The sequence below is a fragment of the Neopsephotus bourkii genome, unplaced genomic scaffold (assembly GCF_033783945.1).
Source record: "Neopsephotus bourkii isolate Nb327-2 ecotype Australia unplaced genomic scaffold, CSIRO-AGI_Nbou_v1 NB_1749, whole genome shotgun sequence".
Classification (NCBI taxonomy): Eukaryota; Metazoa; Chordata; class Aves; order Psittaciformes; family Psittacidae; genus Neopsephotus; species Neopsephotus bourkii.
In genome coordinates this window covers 920,503-947,900 of record NW_026902223.1, presented here as the reverse complement: position 1 = coordinate 947,900, position 27,398 = coordinate 920,503, and the positions used below count along the sequence as shown (strand labels likewise).

The 27,398-nt window shown below is 51.8% G+C and overlaps 2 protein-coding genes across 5 annotated transcripts in view; both read right to left on the bottom strand.

The window, feature by feature from the left end:
* Positions 1–1,482: 1,482 nt before the first annotated feature.
* On the bottom strand, positions 1,483–4,968 carry CHMP6 (charged multivesicular body protein 6). The gene is made up of 8 exons (XM_061376985.1): positions 4,841–4,968; positions 4,428–4,537; positions 3,910–3,997; positions 3,273–3,359; positions 3,108–3,173; positions 2,781–2,861; positions 2,516–2,570; positions 1,483–2,161 (listed from the first exon to the last, which is right to left on the bottom strand). Exons 1-8 carry the CDS (start codon positions 4,901–4,903, stop codon positions 2,109–2,111), a joined length of 603 nt encoding a protein of 200 aa, XP_061232969.1. The 5' UTR covers positions 4,904–4,968; the 3' UTR covers positions 1,483–2,108.
* A 456-nt stretch (positions 4,969–5,424) lies between these two features.
* The window catches only part of RPTOR (regulatory associated protein of MTOR complex 1), a 113,794-nt gene continuing 91,820 nt past the window's right edge, over positions 5,425–27,398 (bottom strand). For 2 of the 4 annotated variants that reach the window (XM_061377191.1, XM_061377193.1), the window contains 10 exons: positions 25,938–26,052; positions 25,141–25,265; positions 24,081–24,185; positions 20,184–20,231; positions 14,005–14,111; positions 12,161–12,288; positions 11,975–12,061; positions 9,263–9,379; positions 8,868–8,997; positions 5,425–7,726 (listed from right to left, as the gene is read on the bottom strand). In XM_061377191.1, the coding sequence (XP_061233175.1) occupies positions 7,658–7,726; positions 8,868–8,997; positions 9,263–9,379; positions 11,975–12,061; positions 12,161–12,288; positions 14,005–14,111; positions 20,184–20,231; positions 24,081–24,185; positions 25,141–25,265; positions 25,938–26,052 (1,031 nt within the window). In that variant the 3' untranslated portion in view covers positions 5,425–7,657. The remainder of the gene's footprint in view (positions 7,727–8,867; positions 8,998–9,262; positions 9,380–11,974; positions 12,062–12,160; positions 12,289–14,004; positions 14,112–20,183; positions 20,232–24,080; positions 24,186–25,140; positions 25,266–25,937; positions 26,053–27,398) is intronic. The other 2 variants (XM_061377192.1, XM_061377194.1) reach the window with 1 other exon arrangement.

The following is a 27,398-nucleotide window of genomic DNA, read 5'->3' as shown; positions in this document are numbered from 1 at the left end:
TGAGGATGCAAACTGGAGCGCACAGGGTGCGTGTGCTCCCTCCTCCTGCACAGTGGCGGTGATGTGCCAGCCCTGTGTACGAGGGTTACACAGGGGGAGCAGCAAGAGCTGTGCCACGGGAAAGGCCCCTTCAGGAGCTCAGGGCTGAGGCCAGCGTTCCCTCCGCTGGTTACAAACGGAACAGGGCACCGGTAAACGCGTCCCCACCAGGCCAGCAGCGACCGAAGGAGCCGCGAAGGGAATCGTTGCACAAGGGCGGCCCAGCCCCAGGGCGCTGTGGGGACACGGCTCCCTCTGGTGGGTAAAGCGCGCATTGCAGGAGAGCCGGGGCGCAGCTCCGAGCAGAGCCAGAGCAGAGCCTTGCCTGGAGGGCGAGAGCCCAGCCCAGCCCTGGAGGGTGCCCAGAGCACTCAGCGCCGGCCCAAGGCTCAGTTTAAACCCACAGGAAGGTGCTGGCTAAAGCTGTCCTGGTCAGTAAACACGGGCCAAGGCTCTGCTGTGACACACTGAGCACTGAAAGCGCTGCAGCTCCAAGGTGCAAACCGCCCCGAAGCCACATGCACGTGGGAGGAGGAGGAGGAGGATGCCCCGGCTGCTCTTTGGAACATAACAGAGATGACACAGAAAGGACGACTCAAGAACAGAGCTGCTGCTGGCCCATCACCACAGAGAGCAGCACAGCCTCTGGGAATACTTATTATTGTCTAGCACCAGATCACATAACCCCAAAAGCAGCCACAAGAAGTCCCCAAGGACCCACTGGTCCTTCTTCTGCTGTCACGGAAACAGGGACTAAGGGCTGTGGCTTTGAGAACATAATAAATAAAGATGTGCAGTGTCCTGAAGAGCAGCTGCAGGCTGGCAAGTACAGCTTGTGTCCAAGAACAGCCACATCCGCCCACCACCGGCCTGGCCACGCAGCGTTCCAAGCCCCTCATCCATGCCGACCCCGTGCCCACTGCACCGCGGGGAGCACCGGCCCATCCACAGCATGGATGGAACTGCTCTGCCCCTGCTCACTGAGCAGTCCTTGGAGGGCTGATCTAAGAGCCTTCATGTCTGCTACAGAACGAGCCTCACGGTTCTCCCAGCCTGACCTTTCCTGTCTCCGACCCTGCAAGGAAATATCAGACATGAGCTGGAGATGGAATCGATCCCAGCCCAGCAGAACGCTGCAAAGGTGAACTCTGGCACTGGTGCAGAGCCAGCCGGGGCTGGCTCCTGGCTCCCAACGCAGGCACAAGACTCCTTGCTGGGGTTTGAAGAGGCTCATCAGGTTCCTGTCACCCCAAGGTGTCACTCAGCACGACGAGTGCAGGCAGATGGAGCAGGATCCCAGTGGGAATGGTTACCAAGCACCCCTGTTCCATGCCCAGCACAGGCAGCTCATCACCTGCACCAAGATCCGGCTTCTCCTCTGTTAGCATCACTGCTGAGCCATCCTCTGACCTTTGCTCAAGTGAAAACACCTCACTCAGGAGCTGGTTTTACACAGAACCGGTTCCAACCCGAGGCATGAAGCATCACTGCCTGCGGGAGCTCAGGCTCGCTGCCTCCTTCCAGGCTGCCCGTGCCCCTCCAGAGCCTCATACACCCCCTCCAGTGGGATCTGCACGAGCACAGGGGACACCGGCAGCTCTTCCACAAACGGAGTCAGAAGCAGGAAAGCGAAGGAGTGAGGGCAGAGAAGACACCAGCGTGGTCTGGAGGGCCCCGACGGCAGCCGTTTGTTGGTGCCCAGCCATTTCAAACACTCCATCGCTCCAAGGGTGGCATCTCCTGGGGATTCAGGCAGAGCACAGGCAGGTTCTTCACTGAGATCACACCTAGAGAAGCAGTTGGCTTCCCAAGCTGAGGAGCTGCTGTTCCATCCCGTGGTGGTGCAGCTGAGTGACTTCGGGGTTTGAGTTACAAAACAGAAAGCGCTAGAAAATAATCTTGATACAAGAGCAATGATGAGCTGGGGTTCCCTCCCTGCATGGGGAATCCTGCTCCACATCTGCCCAGCACAGCTGGGTGCTGCCAAGGCATTGCTTGTGCCCAGCCCACGCTGGGATGGCAAACTGTCCCGAGTGAAAGGTATGTGGGGGAAGCCCCAGCAGCGGGAGTTAGGATGCTGCCACCAGCTCTGGCTTTGGCCTGTTCTTGATGGGCGATGCTTCTGTGGAAGAGAAAGAACTTTGTGACAGAAAGAGGGAATGCAAAGGATCTCCAGGCATCTCCTGGGGAGGAACCAGGACTTGGGAACAGGAGATGTAACAAAAAGGAACTGCTGAAGAGGAATGACCCGATGGCAAGTGAGCAGAGACCAGAGCCTTGGGTGCTCTTAATGTAAAGGGTCGGCTGGCTTTGTCAGAGCCATGTGGGGGAACAGCCCAGATGAACAGGGCTTCAACCAGAGGGTTTATGCTCCTTCAGTCGCTGAGACAATACTTAACAGCGGGAGAGGGTCTCAGGCTATAGCACAGAACTGAGAAGTAAGAGAAGCCAAAGCTGCAGAGCACATAAAGCATACCTGGGATCTTCTCTGGAAGTGGCTCAGAAGGAACTTCTGGAAGCTCCATCTGCTCCTGCAGGAACACAGAAGACAACACATGACACGTATCTGGTGGTGGCACTGACCCCTGCAGTGACTAGCCTGAATTATTGACACAGTAATTGGGCATAAATAGGAATGACTGAGGTGTCTGGGGGAATAAGATAAACCATTGAGAATGGGAAAAGATCCTTTCTCCCCTATTACAATAAGCTTCCTGAAAATGTGGTTGCATCAGTCCTACCTGAGTAATAGCATTTAGTTCTTCTAGAATGGCATCTTCATCCTCCTCTGTCAGGCTGCCAGCCAGTAGCTCATCTATTTGCTGTGAAAGAGAGGATGAGAAAGACTCCAGTGAACAACAGCGCAGCAGAAGCAGCTCTCTGGCTTGCAGCACAGAACCAGGGTGAAGGGGTACCCAGGAAAACTAACAGCTGCATCGCCTGCAGGCAACTGGGGTTTTATGCCTGGTCTGCCTGCCTGCCAGATTAGGCTGGGAACACCTTGCTCCTCAGAGAGGCTCTGTGTGCCAGGGAGCCTGCTCACAGCTACTCACGCACACAGCACGTACCCTCTGGTACTCCACAGCATCCTGGGTTTCACCTATTATTCTTTCTACTTCTTCTATTGACATAACCTGAAGAAAAGAACCAAAATCCAGACGTGAGTGAGGTCTGCAGGGTAACGGCTGCAAACAGGCAGGACTCTGCCAAGTCCGAAGCCTGCTCAGACCAACCTGGTGCATCTTGTGCAGACATTCGTTGCCTATCTTCAGGCCCTCGATGACCTTCATTTCGATCTGGGTGAATTCAATATCCTGGACCTGAAACAGAAAGGAGAAGAGGAAATGCCAGGGGCTGCCGTGTTCCCATTGCTGGCCCAGGAACCCAGAGAAGCTGCAAGGAGAAAGCAGTGAAGAGCCCTTTCCCTGTCAGCAGTGGGGAGCACTCACACAAAGCCTCAGCAGAGGCAGCTGCAAGAGCACACCCAGCACCTGTGCCTCATTTCCAGCTGAGAGCCTAAGCTGAGGCCTCAGCTTGCACAGCCACCCCGAGCAAGCACCCCCCTTTCTGCAGCCCTGGCACTGAGGGAAGTTTCTGCAGCCGCTCCCCACACCCTGAGTAAAGCTTTAGTAATCCACCAACCATGCGCTTCACACATGCCCTGCCCCAGAGAGGCAAAGCACGCTCCCTGCTCCGTGCTTTGGCCAAGAGTCACTGCACACCTATGATTCCAGGGACCTTCAGGGCTATCTGCCCTTTGGACAGAGGACCAGAGCTCCAACAGGGCCTGACAGTCAAACAGTGATCCCATGGATGCAGAAGGAACACCCACCCCAGGACAGAGGCTCCCAGCCCTGGGTCCTCACTCACCATCCGCTCCAAGTTGCTGATTTGGTTTTCTGTTCTATCTAGAAGCTGCTCTTGGTACCGCTTCTTCTTCAGCAAGAGCATGGCTTTCCTGGGGGAAACAGGAGGAAAAGGCACCGATGAAAGCCAAGCAGCCTAAAACAACCCGTCCAAACCGCCTGTGTTAAGTGCTTTATCCCGAAGAGGCTGAACCCAGTTAAACAACAGCTCCAAACTGCTCCTGGAAGAGTCAGAATGAGCAAATTCACCGTCAATTCACCAGTCTGGTGACTGGAATTGCAAGCGTACGCGCTGGGGTAATGGGAAACGACCCCTTGCACAAAGCACTCATGATGCTCATGGCTGTGGCAGCAACGCGGTTAACGCCGTGTGGAACGGGTTAACACCGGGTTACCGCCGGTGTGGACGGGCTGGCTCGCTCGCCTGAAGCACAAGCTTTAAACGTCCCTTCGCAAGGCCAACCCCGACCAGCGCCGCTCCCGTTACCCGCTCCCACCGGGGGGTGTGAACCCTGCGCTCACTCTTTCTTGCCGTCCTTCAGCAGCTGCCGGGCCAGCGCTCGCTCCCGCTCCAGGTTCACGTTTATCCGCTTCTGGTACTGCTTCAGCTTGTCCCGCTGCTGCTTCAGTTGCTGCAGGAGACAGGCCCGGACGGGCGGCCCCGCTCACAAGCCGGGCCCTCACAGCTCCCGCCCCGCTCACACAGGCCCGGCAGCCTCCGCCGTGTCCTCGGGGCCGCCCTCAGCGCGCCGCGACCGCGGCCTCGGCCCCCCCCCGCCCCGAACCCCGTCCCTTCGCCCGCGGGGACCCGCCCGCCGCCGGCTGGGAGCGCCCGGGGCCGGCACCGCTCGGGGCAGGCCTGGCCGGGAACCGCTGCTCTGCTGCCGGAGCCGGAACCGGAGCCTGGGCCGGGCCCGCGCCCCCGCCGCGCTCACCAGCACCGCCTTGTCCTGCTCCGTGACGCGGCTCCGCCGCTTCCGCCCGAAGAGGTTCCCCATGGCCGCGCCGCCGCCGCCGCTCCGCGCCCCGCCCCGGCCCCGCTCCTGCCGCGCCCCGCAACGGCGGCCGCGCAGGGCCCGGCCCGGCAGAACGCGAAGGCGAACGAGAGCGAGGCGCAGGGACGCGCAGGAGCCACTGGGGGGGGCCACGGGAACGGGCAGGAGAGCCGGGGTACGGGGAGGAAAGGGGGGCAGAGGCCGTAGGGAGTGGGGTACAGGGCATGGGGCACAGGGCATGGGGACTATAGGGGATGGGGATACAGGGGCCGCGGCTGCCGCAGGAAATGTGACGGGGCAGAAGCAGCCAAACTGCTCCCAAGTCCAGCACAATTCCCCCTCCCCTTCCCATCATGTTCCAGAGCTCAAGCCACCGTCCCCCCAAGTGTGCCCAGGACCTCCCCCCTACAACCAGCCCCTTGGCTGCAGGGAAACAACCCAGAAACACAGAGCCCATCACCTAAAATCTGAGGCCACATCTCCCCCCCCTCCCCGCCCCAGGAAACGACCCTCAGACCGGGAAGTGTTTCTGCATTTATTTTTTATTAACCATTTATTTGTTGGTAATTGTTTTACTCTCACATTACAATCGTGTGGGGTTCTTTATATATTTTTCATTATTATTTTATTTTTGTAAAATAAATAGAGATAAGTGAACTTTTTAGGTAGGATGCTCTGTGGATCCTTGGTTAAACTTCATGATTGACACCTCTGCGGCAGACCTGTGCCAGAACAGCCCGCAACACGCACACGCTCAGATGAAAGCTCAACAGGCCCAGGCAGTTCAACCCCCCCCTCCTGGCCTCAGCTCCTCTTGGGAGCTCCAGCTTCCACCTTCGCCTGCTGCCAGGGAGTTCCTGTTCCCTTCAGAAGACACTGATATAAGTTAAAAACCTATGGGGTTCTAAGCTGTGCATGTTAATGGGTTACGTGCAGATCCCATGCCCCGGCTCTGCGCTCATCAGCCCCCGGCATGGGCAGGGTGGAGGAGATGCTGGGACAGAGATCGGAGCAGCACGGGAGCGGGTTGGGAAGGGACACAGCTCTGTTAGACCATAATTCACTTTTGGTAACTTAGAAGTGGACTTTTAGGTAGTTTTGCTTATGTTTAAAGCCTTTGATTCATCATCCTGTGAAGGGGCCCCTGGTTTCCTTTCTCCAGGGGGGACAGTGACAGTGCTTAGGACAACAGCACCCAGCCTTCAGCATCGGCTCCTCTGCTGTGGCTCAGGGACCCTCACCAGAGCCAGGCACGCTGTGCAGGCACCATGGCAGAGGTGAAGCCTCCAGTGCACAGGGAGAGAACGTCTCTGGCAGCCTCATCGCTGGCAGAGGCTGCTGGGAGCCTGCAGACCAGCTGGAAGGGAAACTGGGAATGCCTGCACTCCGCAGGTCAACCTTTGTCACCATGGTGAGCTCTGCACCACGCAAGTTCTGTTCTTGGCCAGCTGAATCGCACCTCAGCAGCACCTGGGAGAACCTGGCCTTTGGCTTTGCCCACCCCTTCCCCAGACCCACCTTGGATTTCAAGGGACAGAAACATTCACTATTAGACACGGAAGGTGTGGGAGGTGGCGCAGGCTCTCCGCTGGGGAGCTCGGACAAAGCTGCTCTGCTCAAAGCAGGGTGACCTGCAGTCTTCCCCCGTTAGTGATTCTCTTGTGCTCACATCACCTGTGGTTATGTGCTCAGTTCTGCTGGGACACAGAGGCCACAGGCACCTTCACACGGTGTGTGCAGCTGCGTACCCACAGCAGTGAGTGTGCAAATCCTCCTGAGCATCACCTTGCTGGGTATCAGCCCATCAGAATGAATGGAAGCCCTGGGGCTCCCTCACTGCTGGGCAGAGCTCCCAGGCATCAACGTGTTTGTGGAGTTCATCACGGGCAGAGGACAGTGACCATGGAAGCAACAGTGACCAAGATACCCCAGAGCCCCCACCACTGTGTGACCTGGTGGAGAGTGCTTAAAGAGTGACTTGCTCTACGTGTGTTGGGATGTTAGAGATGCTCAGTCTCTTTCTTCCCTCTTCCTCCTGTATGTGCATGATTACAGCGTGCTGGCGTCCGGCCCTGCTTCTGTCATCTCCTCAAGCCCTTTTCTCAGGTTCTCTGCCTCCTCTTGCCACCAAGGCTCTTTCTGTCTTTGCTTCCACTGGAGAGGACGCTGCAGAGCGGACGAGGCCCATGCAGAGGAGACACTTTCCCACCTCCCTCGCTGACGCTCAGTGCAGGAGCATGTGCGCTGCTCTGCAGACAGACAGCTCAGGCCTCATTGCACTGTCCAAGGAATTCCTGTTTGGCAGAGGGCAGTCAGCAGCTGGAGGGGTCCCATGATCTGGTTGAATGCACAGAGCTGTAGGTGAGTCTTGACTCCAGTCCTTAGAGCAACCTACGCCCCAGCAAAACAAAGAAACGAAGACTAAAGCAGAAAGCCCTTTTCAAGGGTATTGCCTCATCCAAGCTCAGGAGCCGTGTTTCTAACAGAGAAGCCAACCACTGGAAACAAAAATAAAACATTCCTTTTCTGTAGCTTTGAGGATATAGCTGGAAAACAAACAAAAAATGCAACAAAAAAAAAGGAGATTGTCTCTCTTCCCCTTGTCAAAATCATCAGTAGCTGAGTCAGGAAACGTTCAAGTTACGGGTTGCAGCAGCAGCCAACACGAAACATTCAAGTCGATAATTTCACTATGTACATGATGCTGAGCCACGGCCCTGCCCGCTGGGACTCGCTCCAGCGCCGCTGCCACCAGCGCTATCTGATCCGCTTCTCCACCGAGTACACCGAGATGTAGTAGTCATTGCTCCCGACTGCCAGGTGGGGCTGTGGAAAGAGCACACGGGGATGAGCGTCCCGGGGTCCTGCAGCACTGAGGCACATCACAGCTCACATTTCAGCACTGACGCCCAGATGCTCAAAGGCTCTCAAGTGCATCTGCGGACGCAGCGCTGACGGCATTCCTGCCAGCGTTCCTGCCAGCACCTACCTCATCCCAGCGAGTTATAGCCCCATTTCAGCCAGAGGGGAAAATGATGGGGCTATTACTTGCCAACTGCTAACATAATTTTTCTAAATGGCTGCAAATCTGCTTGTTAGGAGCAGGCTGAGAATTAGCATTCGCTGCACTGAGAGCCCTGACACAACCCCAGCACAGAGACCCGGGCTGGGCAGGGCTGCGTGTGCATATGTGAAGAGTAAAACATCACAAATGATTACCCACATCCTTCTCCATCCCTCACACTGTGGGACAGCAAAATCACCCCTTAGCTTCTTGCAAAGCAGCCTTTCAAAGCCAAGGAGAGGAGCTTTCCTTTACCCTTACTGTCCTCAGGATGTAAAACAGATCCCAGGCAGTAAAACACTGTCCCTCTCCCTGCCCAGCTAATACCAAACCATCACAGGACAGCCCAGCTCCTCCCTCCTCCCTCCAGGCCCTTTATCTTTCCCATTACCCATTAAATATTTGTGTTCTGAGCTGCAGCCTTCTAAAGTAACTCTAATTAAGCAGCAACCAGATTTCCCTCTAACAAGGGCTCAGTTGGGCCATATTCTGAATTTTGTTTTTACTCTCACTCATTCTGGACTGATGAGCTTATGCCTTTCATTTCTGCAGTTCATCTCCCTGATGTGCATTTCCCTACCTCACAGCACCTGGTCTTCAGCCTTAGGTAAGGTGGTGTCAAAGCAGCCCCAGAGACCTGTGGCTGAGCCTGTGTCTGTGAGGAAGGAGGCACGGAATAAATCAGCACATCAAGTTCTGAGTGCTGGAAGTGAGAGACTGCACCTCTCCAGGCAGCTCCTGGCAAACTCCCCTTGGAGAACTCCTGTGGCAAGAGCTACGTCCTCAGGAAACCAGGCTGGGCAGCAGCTCTGTGCTGGAGGAGTCTCCTCACCCTTCCCTCTGCCAACATTGACATGAACTGAGAAATGCAAATTCCCAAATCCAAGAAGGAGGCGCACAGACCCAGTGAGGATGGAAAGCCAGGCAGCTGATGGCTCCCACTCTCTGTCCCATAAAGCCATCGTAGTATTTGATGTTGTTGATCAGCTCCCCATTTCCGTTGTAGATTGCAGTGAACTGGTTCATGGAGCCACTGGAAGGGAATCAAGAGAACACGGTGTCACCCAGGACGTGGTAACAACATTACCCGCATGTGACACAGGAGGGTAAGACTGTGCATCACCACTGCAAGGCACCAGTGCAGAGCTTTCACTAGGGACAAAATCCTTGAGCTGCCAACATGGGAAAGAAACTGCACTGTTTTGAACCAAACAACAACCCCAACCAAACCCCATGAGCGATGTCTGCGGAGACAAACTGTCCTCCCCAGGGATGCAAGAGATGGAAGCAGAACTTACCAGGCAAAGAGGTTGGCTTGTGGGTGAATGTCAAGGGCTGTGAGCCCTTTGACGATCTGAAGGACCTTCATGGACTCTGGCATCCGGGGGTCAAAGAACCGCACATCGCCGTTCACACTACAACACAGGAGTGCCACAGTGTCAGGCTGCCCCAACCAGCCCCCAAAGCCCAGAGATGCCTGTCCGTGAGCTGACCACCTCCATTGGGAAGATGAGGATAGAGAAGATGCAGCCTTTGCCTTCTGCATCAGTACGGCTCAGTTCCCACCAATGCCACTTACATTTGGTACCATCCACAAGGCATTAAATGCTTTGCAAGCAGCTCTGCCCTCAGGAGTGAGCTGTTATTACTTTTATCACTTACAGCTCATCGCTGAGTGCAAGTGCCTTTACTGGTATGTCATACTCAATACACCAAACTGCACGTCAGGCCCAAATTCCTTCTCCTTTTCACGGTAGGAAATTGTATTAGAGAACTCTAACCAGATGGGACCTGCCGGTTCCATCCATTACACCAAATGTCTGGTCACAGATGCACAAATCCTCATGTCCAAAGTACTCTGTGGGCCAGATGTAACAAACCGAACACTCGGGCGATAGTTCAATCCTATTAATAACAGCACCAGGGGAAAGCAATGATAGCAGGGACAGGATTCTGTGCTTAGCAGATCAAGCACCTTTCAAACACCCATGATTTCATTTTGCTAAGTCATCTCTCAAATACATCAGCAGAATCACATTTGTTTGATGTGAAGAGGGTGCATCTTTCCTACAGCCCTGGACCAAGGACTGAAGGTTTTTGATGTGGTGCATCTGTTGTGAGCTCCTTGTAAGGGACTGGTCAACGGGTGCACAGAAAGACAAAGAGAAAAGTGTCTGATGGAAAGGAAATATGGAATCCCTAACTTATGGATCTTGCTCTGCTGGCAGCAGCAGTGAGGCTTCTGGCACCATGGCTTTGAAAGGGTTATTTTTCCCAAGCCACTGATGGCCTTACAACTGTGAATCACCCCACAGAGCTCACAACAAAAGCATTACAAAGCACATTGCCTCCAGTTTCTTTACCTCTGGAATACCTAATACTGCTCAAAAGGCTGTTGTACAGAATTACTCACAGCATCACAAGAGCTGCAACTCCAGCTGCCACATAATTAAATTCAAGACAAATTAAACTTGAGGTTGATTTAGATTCTAAAGACTTGATGGAAATACTGTTTGAGGGAGATCAAATAGATGGTAAATTCATTTAAAGCTTGGAGTCTTTATTAAGACTTGAAAATGGATCTGAAGGCATTGGAAAACCATGCAAGAGCTTCCAAATGGAAGTGAAGTTCTGTGACAAGGGGACTATGTAGAAAACAAATCCTGGTTGACTTCTTGCTGCCTGTTACTGTTCAACAGTAGCTGAGCTACAAAACCAGGATATTCTGAAGGTGTTTAAGATCATTTTCTGGCAGCAGGGTTGGCCTGAGGGAAGCAGACCTATTGGTTAATGAGAAGCGCTGTAGTGGCACTAACACATAGATTGAGGTGGTTGAACCCAGTATGACATGGTCAACCAGCACCAGGCAATGGAGAATGTCCTCAGAGCCACCAGTCCCGCATTACTAACTCCTGCCTCTGGTCTGGAGAAAGAGGTTGAGGGAAGCTCAGGTTGAGGCTGAGAGAACTGCTCCACAAGCAACACAACACCTTCAAGTTAGAAGCCCCTCACTACATCCTAACAGTGGTTTTTCTTGGATCTTGCTGCCAACTGAAGAAGAGAGTAAACTGGGAGAAACTGAGAGCAAGGTGCCTTGCTCAACAAACCCAGCTCCTCCGGGATGCGATCTGACCTGTCTTTTGAAGCACACCATTTTCTCATGTCTCTTCAATCCAGAACAAAGCACCACATGCTGAGAAGGGCACTGAGGAGAGGGACAAAATGAGCTCCAGACTGGGCTGGCCACAGATACAGGCCTGACCCTGGGACTGCTGAAGGAGATTACAGAGAGGAAGATTAAAAACTCTCATATGTGAGCTCCACAGAACTGGCAGCTGCATCTCATAATCCTGCGCTCAAAATCTTCATCCATGTGTGCTGGCCCATCCTCCGCCTCAGGAATGTTCTGAATCCCAGAAAATCCCTGTTTATTTTCAGTTTGTCATCAAGAAGGAGCCTTTCTGTGTGCAAACACTGGCTTTGTGACAGTAACTTCTATTCTGCTGTTCTGGAAGGGCCAAGCACGTATATGCTGCTCGTTCCACAGTATTTAGCAGGCAGGAGAAATGAATTTTCATGTAGAAAATTGCTAGACAGAGAGGTGATCCTGCACAGTAATATGTCCAACAGATGCACCTTCCATCTTCCCTCTCATGTTCCCTCTCCAGTGACACCACGGAGATGTTGGCAATGAAGAACAACCACCCCTAAGACATACTATATCTAGCTCAGCTTGCTGGTTCGCTCCATTCCTCCCTCACGCCTCGTGACAGTGATTTCAGCAGACGCCTTCTTGTTTACTCTCAAACCACTCTGAGAGGCTTCCAAGGGAAGCTCCACATTTCATTTTGCCTTCCCTCCACCACGTTTGGAGCAGGAGTTAATTACTGAAGCAAACAGCAACCTGAAGAGCTTTATCCTCTCAGCTTGTGAAGTACCAGAGGTGAAATTGAAACAGAAAAACAAACTGTGTTGAGGAAGAAAAGAGCTCAAACATTCAAATCTGTTACCTGACGCTCATGATGTTGCCTTCAGGATGTTTCTGCAGGTATGCCTTCACCACCCAGGCTGTGTGCTCCCGGTAGGTCATGACGCGGCTGAGGAACAAGCACAGAAACATTGTGAAGGGGAGAAGGAGGAGGGAAGGGGAGGAAGGAGAAGGTGAGGGGTGAGTAGAGAGGAAGGATGGGGGTTACCATTCACTCAGAGCCATCCTCCTGTCGAAGACGCGAATGGAGCCGTCCCCCAGCCCTGCCACGATGAGTGAGCGATGAGAATCACACGAGAGGCTGGTCACACAGCTGTCTGCTCCAGTGGGGATGTCCTGAGGAGAAAGCACAGCCAAGCCACACTCAGACTGGGTCTTCAAGTCACTACAGTCTGATGTACACTGGGCACTCTGGGTACACAGGGTGCCCAGAGAAGCTGTGGATGCCCCATCCCTGGCAGTGCTCAAGGCCAGGTTTGATGCGGCTTGGAGCAACCTGCTCCAGTGGAAGGGGTCCCTGCCCTTAAGGTCTGTTCCAACCCAAATCATTCCGTCACTCCAAGATTCTAAGCAACACAGGGAAGCAAGGTAACAATCCAGAGGCTGGAGCTGCATTAGCTCATTTCACACTTTGGTCCTATTTTTGCTTCCAAGCACATTCACCTTTCCCTGCTGCTGTTCCCAGCTGAGCAATGCAGCTGCTGGTGAGAGGCTCCAGCCTTCAGGGCTGTTCTCAGCAGCTCCTCCACTGCCCAAACCCAGATCCTGCCTTTGAAGACAGAACAATCAGCAGAAGTGAAAATGAAGCACTTGTGCCTTCAGCTACACCTCACATGCTTCCCAAGGAACGCTTCTGGAGTTCAAAGAGTGGGAAGGAGCCTTTACTGGCTTGGATTAGAGCTTCTCTGCTCCTTGTGCTCAGTTTCACTCTTCCAGTGTTACTGAGTCAGGAAGTTTCAATCACCTGAATTTCAACAGAACCCATCTTTGTGATTAGAAAAGAAACAACATGGGTTTAGATACTTTCGGTGCAATCATTAATCATTGTAATTTAAAAGATTTTCACCTCCTGAATTCTGCTGTTCCCTAATTTGCATCGAAAAAGTTATATGTGAAAGTAATTAGGATTAACATAAGCTTAATTATCCTGCATTGCAGGGTCAAATGTTGTAATTAATGTTCATTCAAGGATAATTAATTTCTAGAAGCTTTGAAACCCGGCCTTCCTTCCTTCTGCAGCACAGTGACTCCATCCTCACAGACCAGCTGCTGCTTCTCCTTGGATTTCTGAGGAACTTCCATTTGAGTTGCACTGACAGGACCATTTGCAGCATCTCTGCCCCGCTGCAGTGCATGGTATGACTGAAAGGTGTTTTCTCACTGGGTGCAGCAGTGAGATGTGAGCACCCCAAGGTGCCCCAGTGCTGACACTGAGGGAGGTGCTGGTTCATGGGCACCTCCGTGCTCTGACACCTGGATCAGACAACACGGAGCAAACCCTGACCTCAGTCAGACTGGCCCAAGCTGGCAGCAATTCCATGGGCTGCATGTGACAAGCAGGAACACTCCTGCTTCCATCCTGACTTAGGTGTGGACTAAGCAGGTACATGAGTGCTCTCCTCATGGATGCAGCATTCCTGAAACCAGGCCTTTGGCTGGCAGTGTTGCTCTGCTGTTGGCTCTGTGTGCCTGCAGAGATGGCAGCAGTACATCCAAACACTGCCACCACCCCACCTCACCACTGGATTTCCTCAAGAATCTTTATGCCATTCCACTAACGCACGACCAGGGGCCCCTGTCTGCATCCTGGTGCCTGCCTCTGGCTTTCACCACCTCACCTCTCCAACACTGCTGTGGAGTAAGAGCAGCAGCTCCCAGGAAGGACCCCACATGCTCACCAAGCACGTTTGGGTTTTCATTTCCACGCTCTGAGCAGACCTCTCAGCTCTCCACGGATGGCTCTCAGACCCTGTGGCTGTGCAAAGGGTAAGTCCCCACAAGGGACCTGCTCTGGAAGGGGAAAGGGGAATGGGACAAACAAGCAGGTATTACCTGTACTTTCATTTCCCGGTCTGTGTCCCAGATCCGGATTATCCTCACATCTCCTGACGTCATCAGGAGCCCGGTTTCTTGTTCCCAGTCAACCACCATTCCTGCTCCTAAGATAAAACACAGGCAGAGGGTGCAAGTTACTCTCTGCATCAGCACAGGCAGGGCTGCACTGATCAGAACACCAGCTCTCGGGACCTCATGTACAGAAACCATCACTATTAGAGGAAATATAAAATTACACCCACACACATGCACACGTCCTCCAAATGGGATCAAATCAGATGGTCCTGGATTTGAGTCCAAAATACATCTCCAAGCCCTCGCCCAGCCTCAGGGCTTAGAGAAGCTGTGGTGCAGATGGGGCCCTACAGCAGGTGAAAGCAGCCCTCCATAGACACTGCTGGGGACTGCCACAGGAGTTAATAAATCAGAGAATCATGGAATGGTTTGGGCTGAAGGGACCTTAAGGACCATGTAGTTCCAGCCCCTTGCCTCAGGCAGGGACACCTTTATGCTGCAAAGTCCAACCAACCCCACACCTACGGGTTTTCCAGGGAGGCTCCCACTCATACAGTGAAACCACAAACAAAACCCCAGGAGCACCACGGCAAGGACTCCAGTTTGTGTGCACTCATTGCCTCAGGCAAGGCTCTCCCTCAGCAGAGGCATCCTCCTCCTCCTCACTTCACCCTCTCATCCACACCAAGCAGAGCTGCTGGTGCTGGGCAGTGTTTCATAACCATGTGCAGCCTGGAGTCAGGCAGTGCTCTGCAATGCATCAGCACTGCAGGCTCCTGCTGCGAGCCAGCGCAGCCGCCCTCGGAGGGGCTCCTCTAGTTCCACTGCACAACTTGCTTGTTCAGAAGGTACAAATGTGAATTTGTCTTGATTTAGAGCTAGGAACCAGCCCCAGCGGGAAATTTAAACCTACCTCTACGTGCTCTTTGTCACTAGAGAGCCATAAGTACATTTAACCAGACCAAACACCTTTACAGGGCACGAGTGAGTCCAGCGGCATCCTATGAACATCAAGTTTTCTTCAGAGGTGATGAAATGACCTTGCTTTGCACAGATCCAGATAAAATATTTTGCCCATCTCCCCTTCCTAAGCATCACATCCAAGCCATTTCCCGATCTTTGCTGCACACCCCTGAGAAGATTACTGACGTTTATTGACAGTCCATCATCTTACTGCAGAAATCCAGGGCTCTCAGCTAAGCTGAGCACTTGCACCTTTATTTCATGAGTCAAACTGATTGTTACTTCAGCTTGCCCGGCAGCTCAGGGGCTGCTAGAGCCCAGGCAAAGGAGCAGGCAGTGATTTAGATGATAAACATCACTGAAGCCATTCGATTTGTCACCTTGTTTATGGTCCATGTGACAAGATAAACCTGGCAGGCTGAGACAGATACCGCCATTTCCATCTCCGACGGAGGTACGGAGGCAACACGCTCTTAGGCGGGTTTAAAGCTCCTGACTTTCCAGTTACATTCCCCAGTTTGAAGAGAGTGCTTTTCCTCAGTTTGCTCAGTAGTAAGTCCCCAACCTGCTGTGATTCCCAGTGTCTGCTCTGTGGAGGGGGAGACAGAGAATGTGGAGCGATCACTGGCACTCCTGGTGCTTACCTTGGTGCATGTGTCAGGAATTCCAGCACTGAGGACATTTAGTAATGCCACTGAAGAGGCTGGGCACAGTTTCACTGAGGGAAGAAGCTCCAGAGGGGTTTTGCTTTATGTAAAACAGCACACAGAGCTCCTATGACCTAACCAGAGAGAAAGGACAAGGGATTCACCCTGAACCAGGAGCTGACAGAGAGCCCACGGGTGGGAATAGAGGAGGGAGATGATGCTGGTGTATGGTGAAGATCGTGATGTTCCAAGCAGTCAACACAGCTCCTGCCTTCTGTATAAAACGTCACTAGTCCATGCAAGTGAGAACCTCTGCTCTCTGCAAGAGGGAAGTGCACTGTTCTGATCATCCCTTCAGAAGGGATCTTCCCTTTCTGCCGTCAGCCACCTCATTCTCTCAAGAAAAGATAAAGTTGCATTTTTGGTGCTTCTGCTTCGTGGGTGGACTGGGCAGCCTCAGGGTACAGGATGCTCATTGCACCCCACAATGCAGGCACCAGAAATAACTGAGTATCTGCATAAAGCCACAGCTGAGAAGTCCTGGCACCTTCCCACTGGGATCCATCTGCAGCCTGGAGCAGTGGTGGGTCCTGGCTGCCCTGGCAAAGAAGTGGGGGAAGGAAAGAGGGAAAGGAGACCCCAGGAAGCAACTGGGAATGTTAAACCAGAGCTCAAACGTGGCTGAGAAGAAGAAAAGCCTTTGTACATAAATTTAAGTCGTTCACAAGTGTGCAGCAGGGAGGGAAAGCTTCCGCTGAGTGGGAAATGTCACACTCAAAGATGACACTCACAGTAGGAAATGAGACATAAATAGCTGCACTATTTCTATATAGGAACAAACGTTTCCATAGTGGAAATGATGGAGTATTGGCTCAGGTCTTTATGTTAAATTCCCGGTATTCTGAGATGAGAAGCAAATGTGGGACTAGATACTAATTATCATTTCCTTTTTAATTAACAGAGGTCCTCCTCCAGGATGTTACCACTGAGCCTGCAGCTCACCTGCTGGGTCTTGGCTTGTGTGCTTGGCATCCGAGATGCTGCCCAGCCTCATGCTGACAAAAAGGTAACGTTACCTGCACCCTGCTTCCAGCTCCCTTCTCCCCACAGGAACAGCAATGCCACAGCCCTGGGGCAACCTCCTGGTAAAGGCCAGTGGTGGAACCCTGGTACCCCCAGCAAGCCCCGAGCTGCAGGAGCAGGCACCCCTGCAGCACACCTCTTTGAGTGCGTAGTCCTTAAGGTTAGAATTATCCCATCAGGAATGCTGTGCTCTCCGACACAGAGCAACAAATTTTCCACAGCTGAGGAAAAGAAATTTTTAAAGGTTTGTGGTGGTTGGGTTTTTGAGGGGTTTGGTGGTAGTTTGGAATCTTTTAACAGTTACTTGCAGTTCTGGATGAATCATGGAATCCCAGACTGCTTTGGGTTGAAGGGACCTTAAAGCTTCTCCAGCTCCAACCCCTGCCATGGGCAGGGACCCCTTCCACTGGAGCAGCTTGCTCCAAGCCCCTGTGTCCAACCTGGCCTTGAACACTGCCAGGGATGGGGCAGCCACAGCTTCTCTGGGCACCCTGTGCCAGCGCCTCAGCACCCTCACAGGGAAGAGCTTCTGCCTAAGAGCTCAGCTCAGTCTCCCCTTGGGCAGGTTCAAGCCATTCCCCTTGGCCTGTCCCTACAGGGGCTTTTCCCAAGCCCCTCTCCAGGTTTCCTGCAGCCCCTTTAGGCACTGGAGCTGCTCTAAGCTCTCCCCTTCAGGAGCCTTCTCTTCTCCAGGCTGCCCCAGCCCAGCTCTCTCAGCCTGGCTCCAGAGCAGAGGTGACCCAGCCCTGTGATGCGAGTATGATGTGGGTTTATAACACAAACCAACAGCCATTCTTAGAGCTGTAACTTTCTATGTCTGTTCCTTCAGGACTCCCCCTGAGCACAGATATTTGTCTGGATGAGACAGTTCCTCGTATAAATTTCGGTAACTAACAGTGGTGCTGAAAGCAGCTGCATTCCCAGGGTCTGCACTTATTTTTAACGTCACTGGAACGCGGCCAACCTGTACTTGGCATTTCAATGAAATCAGCAGTATCGACGCAGAACACAATATAAAAGCATCCTGGATTCTAAGTGATGATTTTCTGTAATCATGAGCCCTCCTGGTTGAGCAATGGAGCACATCAGGGTTTTAATTTCCAGGAAGCCGTGGGAGGGTTGGGTGACCTCACTTGTCATTAATTTCTACAACATCCTTCCACAAAGCAGCACTCTCCTCCAGCCAAGGACTATGCACAGGGAGAGGAGCAGCTCTGGTGCTGGGAATCCAGTTAAAAGCACACAAACCCCTGGAGCTGCAATCTCTCCAATTAGCTCCATACCCTAACAAAATCTGACCAGAAATCAGCGTTCTTCTCCCAAACTCCTTACTCCTACAGGGCAAGATACAACCGCTGGGGAGATGCTGGGACACTCAGCCTGCTGCTCTCCCTCCTGCCTGCTCTCTGGTACAAGCTACTCCGTTGCAGGCTGCCCCATGTGTTTCCCCATGGAAATTCCCTTGCAGCAAGCTGCTGAATTCCACTGCTCCCCCCGGATCACTGCTGGAGCAGTCAGCAGTATTCACCACGGAGCACAGCCTCTGAGGGCAAGGTCCTGCTTTTCTGCAGAGCAGGTATTTAACGTCTTTCCCTTTGTTTCAGAGGCCCCAGGAGAGCACTGAAGGAAGCCAGGAACTGCAAGTGCTCATTTTCTCTTGCTTGGCATCAGTGCACATTTCTGGAGGTAACAGGTCGTGGCTGTTTACACATCAGCACCACCAGGCAGTGAGGGATGGAGGTGGGAGAGGGCAGATGGATATTCTCTTGTTCACAGTCTCCTTTGTATCCCCATCCAGTCACGCTGATGGGAGGTGGTGCAGGGCTGAGCTGAGCCCCCCCAGCAGAGCTCTGGTGGAGCAGGAGGTGAAGCAGCCTGGCAGAGGGTCACACTAATGCTTCTCCAGACACCTCTGAGCTCAGCTGCTCCTCGATGCTGAACGTGTCGACTGCAGCTTTGCTCTGCGCTCACTCCAGCCTTAGGGATTCCCAGGCTGACTTGCTCAGTGGCCTGGTGTGACCTGGACCATTAAAGCACTGGTCTGCCTCTGATTTACCACTGATCTGCAATACAGCAGTGCCAGGGATTCCTGCTGAAAACCAGCATGCAGAGATGTGAAAACAGAGTCCCCTGTCCTTTTGGTAAAATCTCCTTATGGAAGCCTAGGCAGTAAGAACAGATTTTCTGTGCTTTGGTGACAAAACTAGTATATTTTATCTAAATATTGCTGATGTATTTTGCTGTCAAGAAAATAGCTCATCTCATCCATTTTTATGACACTTTCAGTGGGAGAACGGAATCCTCTTGCTGCATTTGTCACTAAGAGAACACCCAGTGAATGCTCTGTATTGATCCACAATTACTGGTGTGCCTGGGACACAGGCAATCGCTTGCCATCAGATGTATGGATCCAGCAGAGGACTGGCTGGTATTTCCTTACATGTTGGGATGCCCAGTTTGCCCAGAGGGAATTCCCTGCAGCTGAGTCTTGCTAATTTTGGCCTTCCTGTTTGCCACTGGGTTTTGAGTGGAATGCAGAGCCAGGCAGCCAGCAGCCACACACCAGCTTGGTTCATTTCCAAGCCAGTGCTCTGCCTCTGAACAGCGAGAGAGAGATTAGCAAAGACCTGATGCTAAAGAGCTCCACATATCCCTCCCCCCCCAAGCATCTTCATCCTATTCATCATTACTGAACACTCAACTCTTATCAGTCAGCAAATGTCAGTAATTAGTGAACAACCCAAGATGACTACGTCAACATGAGCGCCCATGGATGTGCAGCAGAGCTGCCCTGGCACATGAGCCATCTGTTTCCTCAGCAGCAGAGGAAGGATCCAGGCTCTGGACCAACATAGGCATTGCCCAGCCCTGGCTGGGGAGCTCATTTACCTTCCTTCCACATGACAGAACAGAACTGGGAAAATATATTAGGCACATCCTTGCCAAAAGTCCACTGTTCTCAACCTCCTGGGAAAGCTTCATCACCTTCTTCTTTTCCCATGGTCTTTAGAGTGAAAATGTATCACAAATAAAGCCCCATAAAACCCATGTTAGATGAATGATGGCTCACAAGTGGGACTGGTCCAGGGATGCTTTGAAATATTCCAGGAAAAGAGAGACTTGTACATGCAACCCCCCAGCTCCTCTCCCTGCAGACAGCTCAGAGTACAACAGGAAGATGCCCTCTTCTCAACACTTGGCTACACTGACCTAGAGAGCCCAGACACCCTCCCTGCATCTCTCACAGCTGGTACAGACATGGACACAAAGCAGGGAATGGGAGAGGTAGAAGCAAAGCTTTCCAGGAACCACATGGACCCAGCAGTCATTCAAACAATGCCAAAAACACCAACCAACCAACCAACCAACCAACCAACCAACCAACCAACCAGTCAACCAGCCCGAAGCCAGACGAGGAGATCCTTCCCACCCCAGCTGATCAAAGGTAACAGGAAAGAAAGCACTCACCTCCCTGCTTACTTCTGTCAAGATAGATTGAAACCCTTCGGGCCAGACCTGTGAGAAGACAGGGATTAAGGGGTTGATGCTAAGGGTAAGTTGGTCAGCCAGAGCAAAAATAAATCTCAAAAAAGGATTAGAAAAAAACCAACTCAAATTAAAGGAAAGAACATAAAAGAGAAGCAGAAGCACCAAGAGCAGCACATGCCTCCATCCAGAGAGCAGGCACCAGTTCAGTCACAGCATTCCCTAGGAAGCCATCAACGGCAGCACTTGGCATGTGTGAAGTGAGTTTTCTGGCTGGCTGACAGCAGCACAGATCTGACATTTCTTCTTGAACAAGGAGCCTATCCTTTGCATGATCTGCTCCCTGCTCTGAAGTAAAAAGCATCGAGAAATGACAGACAGGAATCCAAGTCACTCATGGCATCTGTACAAACCCAACCCAGCCCAGAACAGGAGGGTTCTGCATACGGAAGGGCTGGGATCCCACTGCAGCCAAGGCTCCTCTGCCTCTGCTGCAGCACACAGCTACCTGGAGCCCTGTTTAAACAACCCATAAACAGGAATTAGCCTCAGGCACAGACTGGTTTCCAGGCACTACAAACCTCGGGGCGAGAATAGAGCAGGGCAGCAAACAGGGGAAGTGACAGGCACCTTGGGGCAACCCTAGAAGACCTTGCACAGGAAGAGACCTGGCTGAATCCTTGACTGTTAGAAGCAATGTACTGGTTCTCTTTGCTGGCCTGGAGAAGGGAAAACGACACAGGTATCCGCAGGGAACACAGGGAGAAGAGCTGAGCAGACAGCGTTTGGGAGCTGTGAAGCAGCTGGCTGCAGGTCCGCATTCTTCCCAACCCCAGGATTTGTGCTGTCAAGGACAGAGCCATCCTGAGCGGGGAGTTGTGTCCTGGTCCCCTCTAGCACAAGAAACAGCACAAAACATGGCAGATGTGTGCAGAAGCAGGAGCTCGGCCACTCGTCCTATGAGCCACCAGGTGATGGGTCACTGCGCTGCTCCGCCTGCTCCCACCTCTCAACCTGCGGCCCTCAAACACCCTTTGCTATAGAAACTGCCAGAATTCCCAGTCTCCTGCTGTGAAATGACAGCTTCAGAGCACGTCAGGTTTGGGTTCTTCCTACACTGTCCGAAAACGCTTGGTTTTAACTGCGTCTTTTGGAACACTGGGGTATTAACAGGATGAGCTCTGCCGTCTTCTCAGCCCCCTCCATCTCTCCTGCTGAAGATTCCCAATCACTGCCTTATGCTACAGCCTCCATGCTGCTTTGACCACCTGGATTTTGACTGAAGGAGACCTTCTTGGTGCATCATGAGTGCAGACTGAAACAAGATCCAATCAGAAAACCTCATACAGAAAAGAGAGGGGACCCACACAGAGGTTTGCCAGCGTTCAAATACTTACATACCCCAAGTCTCTAGTCAGCTCTCAAGTGCAATGAACTGGGGCCAGGTTTAACACACTAACTTGGCTGCGTTGGCTCATTTCTCTTACCTGAGGCTGCATACCACAAATTAGTCCTTTACAGTGTACAAGTGTAAGTCCTGTGCCTCCCTCTGGTCTGCTCCTCCTCTCACACAGCCCCTGAGCAAGGTATTGCTGACCTTGGACAACCTGGGGAGGCTTTTCAAGCTTCCAAAGGTTGCACAGAGGTATTGCCTATCCCTCTCTGCTTTTCTAAGTGGGAAAATTGCCTAGAGAAGTCAGTATTCTTGTTGCTGTCAGACAACTATCACATTCAGAGATGAGTATGGCAGAGGGAAAAAGGATGGGAGAGAAGAGAAGGAAATCAATAGTAGGAGCAAACAAACTCCAGTAAAACTCCTGAGCTCTGCAGCTTCAAAGATGCATCTTCAGTTTTATGAGCCAGATCTGGACCACAACTATGGTCTTGTCAGCAAAAGATCACTGTTGAAGAGAGTGACATTTCCCAGGGGACGTGATCCACATAGCTCTTTTGAAGTGACTACACTTATTCTCTCTCCAGAAAGAAGTATGTCCTTCTTTTCTTCTGAATCTACTTGTATTGCTCAGAAGGTGAAAGGCAAAGAAAGCAGGACCCAGACTTCTTAAGGCCATAAGGGAAAGAAAAGGGAAAATAAAACAATCTTAAAGAGAACAGACTCAAAAGTTTCAGAACTCCTGTTCTGGCAAGCATAACCATTCAACTCTTACTGCTGCATCAGCTCTTGCCTCAGCCCTTACCCTATTCTGTCACGTCACATGTCGATGCTAACAATCCTTTCTGTGGTATTAAAGGCCTGGAGGAAGGCACAATCTGCAGATGCTGTGCCTTGGGAAGTAAGCAGGAAAAATGGGATTAGCCCTAAGGAGCTCAGCCTCCAGCTGTCAGCATCCTCGCCAAACCTGACTGATGCTGCAGCACAGAGCTGGTGACCAGGGCAGCCTGGGGGAACTCCAGCTGTTTGGTTGTTAGAGAACCAGGGAAGGAAGATCCTGAATCCAGGGATAGTGAACACTAATAAACATCCTTTGGGAAAGCTGGTGTTGACAAGAAAGAAACGTAAACCAACCCATCGACACTACAAAGGGCAACTTGAGATGATCACCTCCCTCTCCATCTGAGGAGATCCAGGCCCTTCACCATTCAGGGCATTACCACTGGTTTCCTTCTGCTTTTACTGACACCTCCAAGAGAGGTTTCGTGTGCCGTATCATGGCAATTTTCACAGCGGGCTACAAACTCCTAGCAGCTTGTCATCAGTTCTGTGCACATACTGCAGTGAGGCACAGAGCTCACCACAACCCCAAATCCAGTTCCTCTTCCCTGCGACACCATTAAGGGAAACATAACAGAGGAGCACAACAAGGTAGCCCTAGTAAAATCCAATGAATAGCTAAAAGAGCTGTGTCAGGCTCCTGTGATGAACCACAGCAGCTCAGAAATGAGAACTGTCAGATTTTAAGGTCAGGATGAATTATGATGGTCATCTCATCTGACCTTCTGCTTTGCACAAGCCAGGGAGCCTCGCTGAGCAATTCCTGCACCAATCCCACAATGAGACTGAACCACTGCACATGCAGCCTTGATTAGAAACATCCAAGTGACAGAGAATCACTGTTAGAGCCTTAGTACATTACCAGGTCTCAGGACAAAACATCCACTTCCTTTAATGTCCTAATAGAGACTTCAGGGTTACTCAAACCAGTGTTGTGGCTTCTCCCTGTGTACAGCTCAATGCCAGTGTTCTTTTTACATCTTCTTCTATCCAACCTTTCTAACGCTCAGGGTCGAACTGTGCTGTCCTGCACGTGTCACATTTAGAACTGTCTCTCGCCACCCCTTGACCCACAAACAGTACACAGTGAAGAGAAAGTGCCAAAATTCGAGCTCAGGCTCAAGGAGGTCCCAGGTGCAACATGCAAAGCTGTGCAGAGGCCGAGCAGCCCGTCAGAAGGAAAGAGGCAACACGTGAGCTACTGTCCCACCCGAAGGGGAATAATGTCCTGCCACGGCCAGAAGAGCAGGGCAGTGCTCAGCCCACCATTGTTCTACAGCTCTCTCCTTAGGATCATAGCTAAGCGGAATGCTTGAGCAAACCAGCTGCTGTGAAGCCTGTACAGGACAAGGACTTTGTACCCTTCTGCTCCCCAGCAAAAGGCTGCTCTGGTTGCTCTTCAGTGCGTGTGAAGTCGCCGTGTTGGGCTTGCCGTTTTGTTGGTTTTATTTTCCAGTGAGAAATGGAAAAACAATTCCTCCCCAAGAGCTGGGAGAAGGCCATTCCAGAAGGCAGAGACTGTTGAACAAGGATGCTACTGATGGCTGAAGGTGAGAAACCCGTTTTGCTCTCCGCACCCCCAGAGAAAACCCAGCATCGCAAATGATTTTTATCCCCCACCCCAACAGAAGCTGCTGGGGACGCACCTCGTGTGGTTGGCAGCATGTCCGACAGCCCTTGCCAGGCTGTTACCATCTCCGGGTTCTTTTCCAGGTCTGCAAAGTTCTTCCACACTCTGATGGCACCATCATCTTGGGTGGAAAGAGAACACAATGCAGCGTCACTGCTGATGGACCTCTCATCATTGCTTGTGCATGACAAAGGGAGAAGCACTGTAGCCATACAACGTCCAAAACTGAGTGCCACTTGAACTTAATCCTTTTTACTAGAGTTGTTTTTCCTCTCTCATCTTACATCCATGAAACCTAAAGCATTGTTCTACCGGGAACTGTTCTAGAAGAGCTTTTCTCCTTCTCTCAAATAACATCTGACATTAGATGTCGCTCCGTTTCTTTGAGCTATTCATTTTCTCTAGGATTTGTCTCTGTCCTCCTTGCTATTGGTGCAGAGAGCCACAAAAGTACCCTGCTAAATACAAAACACAACCCCGCAGAAGGAGCTGAATCAAAGCCCAGCCCATCAGCAGCAGATCTTTCAAGAACATCCTGTATTTTTTCAATTTGTTCCCCATCTGTGAAACTTTTGTGCAAGGAATCAATCACTTGAAAGGAAAACGTCCGAAAAGCCCTCTCAGCTCCTCTTTCACCTCTCTTAATTACACCCAACCTGTGCATTTCAGCACGGAGTTTGAAGAGCTATTGAAAACACTTAAACTGATGGCTTTAGAATGGTTCCTTGGGAGAGAAGCAGATCTTACTCACAGCTTCACAGAGCAATGAATGGGAAAAAGCCCTTCATGCTACCTTACATGACGCAATAGGGCATTCTGGAGAACTGTTTCCCCTAGATGAGATATACGGACTAGAGAGACACTGAGGACTATGGGAGAAATTCAGTGTGTAGAGTAAGGCAGAAACAACTCTCAGGTGTGACCCTGGAAATGCTCCTCAGGCAGGCAAGCTGCAAGGGAGGGAAGGGTCAGTTCATAGAGGGGAGAGCAGAAGTCCAGAGCAGCTCACACGCACTTGAACTCCATAAAGGCCGCCCCCAGTCATGCCCTCCTATGTGGGAAAATGTGCTCTCTACCTGTGGCAGTCAGCAGCAAGGAGCAGTCCTGTCCATTCAGGTACTCCATTGCTGTGATCCTGGTGTACCGGGGGTTCCCGTTGTGGAAATAGTCCAGCTTTTCCCCTTTCTCCCAATCCCAAAAACTGTGGGAGGAAAAAACACCGAGTCAGTTCCTGGTTCTCTGTGTGAGCTGTAAAGAGATCCACTCACTGCAGCAAAGCTAAAAATTATGTACATCTGATCCCAGTTCCATTTGTTTTTCTCCTTTGGTGTTCAGCAGCATTTTATTAATAATGGATGTGCAGCTTCTGAGAAGGAAACGGGATAAAAGCTCAGGTGTAAAAAACCACTATAAATCTGTCAGGATTCACTCTCAGCCAGCACCCCCTGCAGAAAGGGGCTCGCTGTGACCTTACAGCTCTGGCACTGAGCTCCAGGAGGACTCTGCCCTGATTTAGATTAGCTAAAGGGAAGAAGCTCTTCCCTGTGAGGGTGCTGAGGCGCTGGCACAGGGTGCCCAGAGAAGCTGTGGCTGCCCCATCCCTGGCAGAGCTCAAGGCCAGGTTGGACACAGGGGCTTGGAGCAAGCTGCTCCAGTGGAAGGTGTCCCTGCACGTGGCAGGGGGTTGGAACTGGGTGAGATTTAAGGTCCCTTCCAACCCAAATTGGGCTGGGATTCTATGAAGGACGGCCACAAGATGGAGCAGGGGGAAGAAAAGGAACACACATGGCAATGCCACCCCACACTCCATATGTGCTGCTCTGAACCCTCCACACACGCTGCCGGTGCTTTGGAGACCCACAGAATCACTAACCAGATGCTGTCCTTGTCAGCTACGGCGATGCAGGGTGTGAACGGGTGGAACTTCACCACAGAGGGGACGCCCGGGTTCCTGTTGAGGAAGATCTGATCATCCAGCCGGGAAATACCTGCGGGGGGACAGGAGGCGGCCACGGCTCAGTGCCCGGGAGCATCCCACCCCAGGGACGAGCTTCCCAGCGCCACATCTCACCCCTCTCCCCCAGTTCCCAACAACAGACTCCCAACACTCCCCTCCCTCCAGAAGCTGCTCAGATCCCAGCTACTGACGGCCCTGATTCCTCCGCACCGATTGCCTCACGTCTTAAGGTACAAAGTGAAAACTGGTGACGAATCAGGGGGTGCTGTGCTTTGGGAGCTGCAGGGAACAAGCAAGTGCAGCCGAGCCCAGGGAGACACCAGGTTGTGTTGACAGAAAAAACAATGTTATTTTTGCAAGAGAAATAAAACCCCAAACCCGTTTTTCCCAATGCTGAAGCGTTCCATCTTGTTGTGGATTATTCAGTCCATCTTCCATTCCAGTGGTTTTAAACTATTCTAGCTTAATTTGCCAATGAAAAATACATTTTCCATGGAGACATTCAGAGGGTGGTTAAAGACCTTTCCCTTCTCTTCTTCAGAACACTCTGCTCTTCACAGCCAGTGTTGGTACCCCCGATGCTGCAGTTTTCTGTCACAGAGTGAATTCATCACACAAACCCGTACGCCCAGGAGACATTTACTCAGTCCTAGCTCGTTTCAGAATGCACCCATCTGATCTAATTTTCATTAAGAGCTGGGAACTCTATTTTAGTTCTTTTTAATGTTTCATGTTTTCTCTTTGTTTTAATGGCTGCTGCACTCTGGTCGCTCAGGTCAAGCAACCAAACGTGAACAGCGTCTAGAAAAAAGATTTAACTTCTTCAGGTAAGCACAAAGAATCCCTTCTTTGTATTCAGGAAGCTCTCCCAGGCCGCCTCCTGGGCCCCACTTCCATTTCTCTATTACTCTGGTTCATGATATTCTGCAGTTTCACAACATTAAGCTTCCCATTGCCCTGACTTGAGCCCAGTGACCCTCCACATGAGGAGGTGCAGGCAGGGGGCTGAGCCTTGGGCAGTTCTTCATTCAGCAAATGGTCATGTCCAACTCCATGTGTGCCTGTGAGCATCCCAGGAGAGGAGCAGCCTCCACACTCCCTTGGGAATGCTGCTGGGAGCATGTCAGAAGAGCTCCCACCAATGCTGCTCCCCAGCTCCGCTGTTCCAGGCACAGGGGCAGGAATAATTTAAGCATGCAAATTCCTGGAAAACGTCATTGGGATCCACTCTATCTGAATAAATCCCTGTGCTGAAAGAGTCCCAGCACAAGCGCTGCCTCACAGCGGTGTGGGGAGTCATAAATAGAGCAGCTTTCTGGAGAGTACACACTAATGAAACCCAAACCTGAGGCCGTTAGAGGGAAATGTGTCAGCAGT

Bases quoted from the DNA above. Each gene is read 5' to 3' on its own strand.
- CHMP6 (XM_061376985.1), bottom strand. From the start codon at position 4,903: ATGGGGAACCTCTTCGGGCGGAAGCGGCGGAGCCGCGTCACGGAGCAG. The intron at 3,998-4,427 runs GTGAGCGCAGGG...TGTTTCCCCCAG, and splicing joins CTGAAGGACGGCAAGAAAGA to GAAAGCCATGCTCTTGCTGA. The intron at 2,571-2,780 runs GTAGGACTGATG...GTGTTCCTGCAG, and splicing joins AACTAAATGCTATTACTCAG to GAGCAGATGGAGCTTCCAGA.